At 31.9% G+C, this 10,321-nt stretch overlaps 1 protein-coding gene across 1 annotated transcript; it reads right to left on the reverse strand.

Annotated features, from left to right (window-relative positions):
• Window positions 1-7,411: 7,411 nt before the first annotated feature.
• LOC113732230 (zinc finger A20 and AN1 domain-containing stress-associated protein 5) lies at window positions 7,412-8,557 on the reverse strand. Its single transcript, XM_027257899.2, has one exon. The coding sequence runs from the start codon at window positions 8,305-8,307 to the stop codon at window positions 7,744-7,746; it is 564 nt and encodes a 187-aa protein (XP_027113700.1). The 5' UTR covers window positions 8,308-8,557; the 3' UTR covers window positions 7,412-7,743.
• Window positions 8,558-10,321: the final 1,764 nt, after the last annotated feature.

Genomic DNA, 10,321 nt, shown 5'->3' on the forward strand with positions numbered 1-10,321 from the left:
CGGCCCCCACTGCCCTCTTAAATATCTATGATACCTACCAAAATTTGATATAATTTCAACTGTGCCCCTGGAGTTTTGTGTATCTATTGGTTTATAGGCTCTCACTGCCCCTTTAAATTTCTATAATACCTATACAAATTTGATGTAATTTCAAGTGTGCCCCCTGGAGTTTTGTGTATTTATTGATTTATATGCTTTTAAAATTGTCTTTGATTTTACTTGTTGTTATAGCTACCGTAAAAAGGGTTTTTTAAATGATGAATATAGTGAAAAATCGGTTACAAAATAGAATGGAAGACACTTGGATGAATAATTGTTTAGTTACTTATATTGAGAAAAATATACTTCGTGAAGTTCAAAATGAAAAGATTGTAAACCGTTATCAAAATATGAAAACTCGTCATAAGCAATTGTAAATGGTTTAGTTGCTTTTGAAATAAAATTATTATTATTACATTAATAATTTTGAGTTTGTCTTTTGATGTTTTGCTTGAAATATTTGCATCATTTGTACTTGTTAGTGAATATTTTTTTCCTTAAAAACTAAAAAAAGAGTAGGTAAAAAATTTTACAGTTGCTTTTGCCCCCAACTGAAAATTTTTTCTGCCTCCGCCACTGCTTTTGTAAAAGCAAAGTTACAACCTAGTGAATTTGTAACTGCAAAAGCACAAGGATTAGACCCAATTAAACACCATTAAAAAGTGTAAAAAGAAAAAGATAGGGTAACAGAAGTATAAAAACAATGAAAGAAAAATAATTTCAAAGAAACAGGCAGTGAACTCTTCTCACTTATGTTCGAGCTTTCATTAATAAATGTCAATATCTTTTGTCAAGATTAATCCATAAGCTTTACACCCAAGTCAATGAGCTCTTTGGATAACGTAATAACAACATTAATGCTTGTCGCAAATCATAATTATTAAAGATACGGTATTTCGTGTAACTAATCCATTTCCTTTTTCCATTTTAGAAAATTGTAAAAGATAAAATTTTATGACGGAAATACTAAACTTTTAGCGATAAAACATGGACTACTCCAATGGTGAGGGTTGCAAAATTTACCATGGAAATAGAGATCACAAAGCAACAACCTTTATTTATACTTCCATAAAAAAAAATCCAATATTCTAAGTTGAACTTATGAATATTTGTGCAAGGTTATACTAAAAATATGTATTATAAATATTTACTTACATTATATACTTTTTTAATATAAGTGGAAGGGCTCGTTGGGACCTTTCATTTATCCTCCTTCCCCCGTATCCATATATGTACGAGGTGTCTATATAGCATCTTTACAGTTTTTCTCCTAATGCTATCTCTTTGTAGCATATTTTTATGCTGTTTTACATTTGCTATTGATTGATATTTCAGATGCCTTTTTGCTCTTTCTAATTTCTCCAAAGAAAGCAATTAATGCAGTATCTTTCACCAGAACTACGTAGAACATTGAAAGAGTCCCGTTGATTTTGCTATACCACCAAATTTTGAATTTTCCCGTAAGTTACACAAGTTATGCATTTTCCATAAAATTTTCAATTTCTCGTGACATGATCACCAAATCGCTACGACCATTAGGGACAAGAGGTGCAACCGTTTGTACCGGTTACGTGCATTTTGCACTGTGCGTAATTTTGATTGCACACGGTGTAACTTTCTTTACACATGACGTAATTTTAGAACAAATTTTTGTGGGTCTTACACACGACGTGAAAATCGAGTTACAAGATGTGATCTGAGCCGCACAAATTTTTTTGACCAAATCATGACCGTCAACTGCCACGAACCGTTCCTGCCCCTTTTCCGACCATTAGCGACTTGCCCATCAATCGTGTCAACGAACAAAGATAGATTAAAGTAACGGACAACGACTTTGGTTTCTTTTTTTATTTTTTGTTTTTTAAGTTTTCGTAAGGCAATGGTATCAAATTCGGTTTGCTATTCATGTAGTATTTCATTTTTAAAATAGAAAGAATAAAAGCAAAGGAAGGTTTTCAGAACCAATAGAAAAATTTTCAATTCAAACTCAAGCTTGAACTCCAATTCAAGTTTGAGGCTATTCAAGTTTTAGTTTGTGTCTAATCAAGTACAATTTAAAAATTTAAAATAGAAGACCTTTAAAATGATAAAAAGCAGACGTTTTGCTCTTATGACTACCCCAAAAAAATTAAAAAAATAATAATAAGAAAAGCATGTACATATATACTATGTTGGAAGGATCAGGGGTGTTTACACTTCGGAGAAAATCGAATAATCAGCCAATCCAATTTAGATTGGAAATTGGATATCAGTAGAATAGAATGGGGGAAAACGAATGAAGATCCAATCTTAAATTTTGGTAATATAGTTTGGAAATAGGTATTGAAATTTGATGCCCGAATTTTGGATTACTAACCGAATTATCAAATTTCTTATTTTGATTAAATATTTTATATATTTCATGCTTACTAATATATCATATTACATATTAATGTATTTGTCAATAATGTTATTAGTTATAATATATGTTTATAAACAAATATGTGACCTTACAAGCGTATTAATTAACATATTAATAACATGTATAGTGTTAATTACATATTAAATATAATTAATTATTCTATATTAGAAAATTAATTTAAACTTTGGATATTTTACTGAAATACCGACTATTTGGTCAAAATCCAATTACCAATATCTAATTACCAAATAAAAGTTCAGATGCTAACCTTGTTGAAAAAAAAGGGGAAAAAATGGAAATCAAGATTGGTGTCAAATATACGAGGGAGGGGCAGAGCTATATGTCGTTGAGGGTGAGCAATTGTTCTCTCCTCTCCCTTCTCCCATACCCTCCTCAACTCTGAAAAAAGGGTTAATTCCACTTTGTCCCCCCAAACTTTGGACGATTATCCACTTAAGTCCATAAACTTCAAAATGGGACACTTAAGTCTCTAAACTTATAAATACCTCCCACTTAAGTCCCTGAACTTATAAAATGGGACACTTAAATCCCTAAACCCTTATAAAATGGGACACTTCGACCACCAACAGCATTCAGGATTTGTTAACAATTTTCCTTAAGTGGGAGGTATTTATAAGTTTAGAGACTTAAGTGTCCCATTTTGAAATTTAGGGACTTAAGTGGATAATTGTCCAAAGTTTGGGGGGACAAAGTGGAATTAACCCCTGAAAAAATTACCTTTTAAGTTTAGAAATTTTGAAAAATTTTAAGTTCCTCCTAATTTGTCTCCCCTAAAATTTTAAAAATTCACATTCTTATATGTCATGCCACTAAAATTTTTAAAATTGGCTTTCTTATCTATATTGCCCCCTAGATAATTAAAAATTCATAATTATTACGCTTCACAAGATTTTTAAATTCTTTATAAATTAATCTTTTATACGCTAACAATATGTAAAAAATATTATCCATTATACATGTGATTACATACAATTTAAATACATTAGTTAACTCTAATCATTGTAGTTTTTCTATTTGATGATTAAGGCCCTATTTGATAATTCAGTTTAACACTTAAAGTTAATGAATTCAGATCTTAACATATTCAAACTATTTTGATAACCAAAAATTGAACATCTGAATTAATTAAATGACACCTAATTTCTAAGCAAAACTTGCTCTCAAAATTAAGTAATAAACTATTCACTTATCACTGAATATGATATGCACTCAAATGTATTGGATTTAATGCTTAACAATTCAATAATTTAATAAATTCAGACTTCAGAGTTTTCAGATTTCAGCCTTCAGTTTTATTAAACGCACCCTAAGATAAATCTTGGTGTCCAATATCAACTATGTTTTCTGAACATCAATGAACTAAATATTCCCATTTTAGCTTACATTCTGCAGGGAAAAAAAAACCAATGGTGCCAGAGATAAAGAGATAAAAGCATATCTTCCAATTTTTTGTTTAATAATTAAGGGATAAAGTATCTTTTAGTATCTGCTTTATATTCCATTGTCTTGTGTTTGATTGGAATGCCCAATGATTGTTATTACACCCTACACATGGCTATATGCCTTTGGGTCCATTAATTTATCCGTATGGTCCCTCATGCAGTGGACGGCAGAGTTCTTTGTTAAACCAATTAAATTTTCTTTTTCTTTTTCTTTTTTTGTACTTTCTTTAGCCTCATTTTTAATCAATTCTTTCTTTTTTTTCAATTCTGTGGAGCCACGGCCAGTGACATGTCCCTACCAACTTTTATGATTTCTCAGTCTATAAATCAATTCTCAATTCCTCGTTTTTATATATAGGTCCTTGTATATAATTTCGTACTTGTGTCAGATTTAGGGATCGAATTTTAAACCTGACAAACGGGAGCGAGAAATATGTGAAAAAAGATGAGAGATTGAAAAAATTTTAAAAAATTTATAGCATAGAATACTTAGTTTGAAATGCCATTTTATCCAGTGTTAATTATTACATAAATATATGAATTATATTCGCTCATCATTTTAAAATGACAAAAAAAATCCATTAATCAAGGGACTATAGTTGATCAAATTTTTTTTTAAGTCTCATGCTATCATTTTTTTTTTTTTTTTTAGTTTAAAACTTGATCGGGAAAATATGTTGTTCTCTTAAAATCCTATAATGCCGATATTTTTTTTTCTTTTAAGTTGCTAGTTAGCTTTTGAGATCATTTCTATATTAATTTAAGTAAATTTTGAGGTTCTGTATATGTTAGTTTAAATTTAAAGTAGATATTATCATATTCATATGCATAATATACAGTTAGATAATAATTTACTTATTACTTGTGTATTATTTATCTAAATTCACTAGTGTAAAAGAATTTAGACATGACTTGTTCTGAAAATAATACTTAAAATAATTTTCGTAAAGTTTTAGGTACTATTTTTTCTTTTTCCTAATTGACGGATTTTTCCAATTGGAGGACCAAGTCCTCTCTGTGCTGGAAAGTGGAAACGACATGCTTGTTGGGAAATTTTGAACTCGTCATATTATCGTGAGAATATGTCTTTCTTGTTCTCGGTCATTTTCTCATATACAAAAAAGGTAAAATTTTTTATTTATCACGAGAAAATGTCACTTTCATAACTGGGTGACACTGACCTCTCGATTCTCCTTTTCTTTTAATTATTATTTTTTCTTACTGAATAATTGAGTACTTTCCACAGCCCCATCTGTCAATTGTCAACGGCTGGGTTTTTTCTGTTAGTTAAGACTTTTGTTTTATTTTAGCTATCTTTTAAATAATCATTTATTTTCAATTGGACAACAAATCTTCGTTGATCAAATGTACTAGGTTAAGCGTATAGGGATACTGGAGAAAGGATTCATTCGAATACAGAAAGAGGAATGTAAAAATGGGAACAATTTCAACTTAAAGGTAGAGTATAAACTTTTCTTGATTTTCAGTTACCTTTGATAATAGACTTGCAATAAAGCCAAGAAGCCAGGTTTTTCCAATTTTAAAGCTTGACATGCAGTGCGGGGAATTGGAAAAACTAATCCATTTCAAGAATGAGAAGTCAGGTTGAGGGTGCGTTTGACAAAATTGAAATTTGAAAATAGAAGTTTGAAGCCTGAAATATGAAATTTGAATCCATTAAAGTATTAAATTGTTAAGTATTAGATCTAATACATTTGAGTGCATATCACGCTCACTGATAAGTGAATAACTTATCATTTAATTTTAGGAGTAAGTTTTGTATAGAAAATTCAGTGTCACTTAATTAATTTAGATATTCAATTTTTGGTTATCAAACCATCTGAATATATTAAAGATCTAATTCAATTAAATTTAAGTGTTAAATTGAATTATCAAACAGGACTTTAGTCTCATTTTATGAAATTTAATGAGCAGGCAATCTAGCCATCTACAATTTGATCTGAATACAAAGCATAGACATATTAGTGTAATTCGTAACTCGCAAAATTCAAGAGACATAAGTGGCCTATTTACCTTTATTTAAAAAATAAATCAAAGGTATTCGCATCCATTTTATGGTCTGCGACTAATGCTGTTAAAGTCGAGTCAGACTTCCTATAAGGAAAAGTTCTTCCAATGTTGTCCTATTATACTGTCTATAACACCATCAATCTAGCATCGATTTATTCCTTGTATTTCATATGCTTATTGAATTTTGTTATTTTGGGAGAAGAAATTGGTTGAGTGGCTCGGGAGGACGAAATATAAGTGAAAGATTTTAGGTTTAAATCCTAAAAAAAAAAAAATTTTGTTGCTATTTTGGGTCAAAACTTTTCTCAAGTCTTTCAATATTCCCTTACTCAGCATTAGCAAATCATGTTGTTGTTTTCTAGAGAGGATGAGAATCTGATTTTGCTTGTTCTACTAATTTCTGCTAAAGTCTCCACTGATGACTGCTGAGTTTCTCAAGAATACAAGTGGAAGTGAAATGAATACAAAACGACAAATCCATGACATTTCTCATAACCATTTTTTCCATACGAAGCTAGCATTTTTCCAACGTATGACGGCCGGCTTGTTTCCATTAGTTAGTTGCTAATCCACTCCTCGACCAACACCACACTAAGGCCTAAGCCATGCCGCCATTCAACATTTCAATTGCAAATAACGACACCAAAGTAAACCTCCTCCCACCAACCCAAAAAACCCAATTTTTTTTTTGTTTTGATAAAAAAGGAGATGTTATTCCACATATTAGCGAAATTTTGTAATAATACGTAATGAAATAGAACACAAGAAGTAATGTACGGTGAGTAAATATCGTTCTTATTAAGGCAAATTCTTAATGCATAGAAAACGACACGTTTCTCTACTATTGAATAAATTGAAAATAAAAAAAAATGAATAACTAAGAAGAGTAAAAATAAAATTGATAGATATTCCCTAATGCTAAACGCAATTAACTTTCGAAGTTACTGAATTTGATACTAGAATTCGACACAATACTGTGGGGATGCAAATTCTTACGTCATACTTTTCTCTTTTTGTTTTTTCCCTTTGTCCTTGCACGCTAAACATGCACCAAAACGTTTGTTTTTGTCCCTTCAACGTCCAAGTTCCACTTCCAGCTCCACTTTCCAAATTATCACGATAAAATAAAATTCCCCCAATCATCACCTGGATCAGTAACCACTTGCCCATCCCGTGGGCCCCTTAACCCACCTCAGGAGGAGAAAGGTACCAAAAAGCTACAATAAGTTCAAAATTACGCCCTCAGCCCTCATCCTCTCAGGACTCAGGGAATATACAGAAACCCTCCCGCCCCCCCATCCCAAAAAAATAAAAACCAATTTCTCCATTCCCTTAAAAAAATATAATTAAAGTACATAAAATTGGCGAATTATTTAATGATTATGTATGAAGCAAGCCAGTACACTCTGGAAAAGCACAATCCCTTTTTTTTTTTTTTTCCTTTTTAGCAATTGAAACCGAAAATTCAAATTGAAGATTGGAGTACAAATTAATAAGTTCAATTAATCTTCCAAGGAGAGAAATTATATTCTTCATCACAAACGGAGAAACAAAAAAATAAAAATAAAAATCCAATCAAATTTCTCTCCCCCATCTCTAGCTTAATTTCTCGGAAACTCTGAGAAATTGAGAAGAGCACGAGATCAACAACAATTACAGGAGGGAAATCGATCGATCGACTTCGATCTCCATCATCATCTCATCTCGTTCTACTTTGGATTCGTTTTCGTTCTCGATCCCTTCATCGATGTTGATACATAATTAAAACATATTTCTTCATTTTTCAATTTTTTTTTCCATTTTTTGCTCTCAAAGTTTGACTAGCTTCGCAGCTTTGACCACCGGATTCTCCCGAGCAATCGCCTCCCGTCCGGCGGCTTTGTAGTCGTAGCTGCAATCATGACGATCGGAATACCTATGCTCCGCGCAAAACAGCTCCCCGCATCTGCACCGGAATCCGGTCAAGCCTACCTTCCTCCGACAACCGGAGCACCTATTTACCTCTCTCTTAACCGCCGCCGCCGTCGCCGGAGCTGTAGCGTGAGCTGATGAAGCCTCCTTTACCTCCTCCTTCAGATCTCGTCTTATTTCCGCTAGATCCGTCGTCCTCTCCGGCGAAAGTCTCTTAGACGAGCTAGATCTAGGAGATTTCTCTCCAAATTTAATAGCTCCGGCTACGGAGGAGGTTACAGACGAGGATGTTGATGAAGATGACGACGACGACGTGGAGGCGGATGACGTGGCGTTGAAGCATTTCTGGCACATATTATTCGTCGCCGGATTTCCAGTAACGCCACAGTTATTAACACAAGGCGTGATGGTCTCCGGTACGACTTTGAATTCCGTCTCTTCTTTCTCCGTCTTCTGGGCCATTTTCAGCCTTTCAAGAGATGAGATATATTCAAAGAAGCAAAATTCAACAGAAAATCAACTACAAAAACCTTCTAAAATAAATTCTAATAATTATTGTAAAGAGGAACACGAAGGAAAATTTGGGGATTTTTTTTCTGGAGGAGGAAAAATGGGGGAGAGGGGAGATGAGAAAGGGGTATTGCGAGGGGAAGAGATGCGGGGGGTAAAGGGTGGAGTTTTAAGGGAGAAGGTCGGTAATGACGATGGAATAATGGCCTCAAAGGGACGCGTATCAGGCAATTTGTGGGGCTTATTTGGACGGAAATGCCCTCATGACTTTTGAGGATTTACGGATATTTTAGTGATTTTTTTTTTGTTGGCATTTATTTTGGATTGGCGGGGAAGGGCATAGGGCATCGAGGTGGCCGTTCTAGATTGTCTCTACCTTTTCTGACGTGTTTTCTACGTAATTGTCAGATTTGAGGATTTCTTTATTTGATTTGGTCTAATGCGTGTTAACTAAATTAGCCTTTGTACAAGTGGGATGATTTTATCCTTCTGATTCTGAATCTCGGATTCTTTTTAATGGCTTTGCGGGTAAGTTTTTGATTAATGATTCTGATCTTTTTTTTTTTTTACGCTGTAACAAAGCAATCATTCCTCTCTCCTTCTTTTTTCATTTGGTAAATTTATGTAATATAGGCCTCGTTTGACAAGTAAATTTTTTGGGTATTTGTCTAAATTTTTATTGTAATTTACTGTAGAAGTTGTCAAAAAATTTTTTGAAGTGTATAAATTTTTGAATTTTTTAAAGTGTATAGTTTAAAATTTTTGAGAAATTTTTTGAGATTATTATAGATAAAATTGTTAAAAAACTTATAACAAATAAATTTGGCAAAAAACTTGCTTGCCAAACAAGGCCATAGATTCACCATGTTGTCACACAAAGACGAGAAAGCATTCAAATTTGAATTGTTATTTTTTGGAGTTTATATAGAAAACATGTACTATACCGATTTAATATATGTGAAATAAAAACTGTGATTAGCAAAATACATTCATACAATACTTAAAAAAAAATTGAAAGAAAATAGTAATTCAAACGAGGCCTAGTGTGCTTAAAATGTTGTCCCTCAACTTCTTCTATTATAATAACAAAAAACATACGTTTTTATTAAAAAGGAAAAAAGAAAGTAACAAGCAAAGGAGACTGATGCATTTTATAAAGCAAGATATATATATATATATATATATATATATATAATGTAAAATAGTCCATAAGATAGTTAGCACACATTTTACTATCATGTACAAAGAATTATTTTATTAAATGATACATAAAACAATTAAAATAACTTTGCCATATCAATATATGGTCAAGTTATACAATAATCGCAAATTCTATTAAAATCAAGTTATGGCAAATGCAATAGCAACTAATAGCATCTTTTGTCAAATTTCGAGAAATTAGTGTCGTGAATAGGTAACAAAGTCTATATTTGGATTGAACCAATAAAATAACATGCACAAATATTTTTAATTAGTTTGTGTCAAAAAATTGATTAGTAGATCTTATACAACCACAAAAAAGTTATTGAATTCCATCTTAATGTGATGCCTTGATTTGGTAATTTCTATATCTATATTATATATGAAGGGGAAGGAAGTTTTTTGTGTGAGCTAAAAACTATTACTTTATAATTTTCTTAAAATACCCTTTATGTATGGTCGTCCATTACCATATCTCCTTTAACATCTCTTACCTTTGAAAAAATTTTAAATATTTTTTATAGTTACACACGCATTGAGTATAACTTGAACACTAATGTACATGAAAGTTGTTCACTAGTTGTAACCCATATGGTAAAAATCAAATATTTTTTTTGGGGAAAAAACCTTCATCTTAAGTTGAAAAAGAAATTTTATTTAAAAAAAAGCCTCCACATACAAGACAATGAGAACGTTCACAATGAGTATAATTTGAGTAAGATTTTGATACCGGCATCTCTGAAATGTTCCTACAGCCGACAAATTA

Source organism: Coffea arabica, chromosome 2e, assembly GCF_036785885.1.
Source record: "Coffea arabica cultivar ET-39 chromosome 2e, Coffea Arabica ET-39 HiFi, whole genome shotgun sequence".
Classification (NCBI taxonomy): Eukaryota; Viridiplantae; Streptophyta; class Magnoliopsida; order Gentianales; family Rubiaceae; genus Coffea; species Coffea arabica.

Coding starts and splice junctions, on each gene's coding strand:
- LOC113732230 (XM_027257899.2), bottom strand. CDS start 8,307: ATGGCCCAGAAGACGGAGAAAGAAGAGACGGAATTCAAAGTCGTACCG.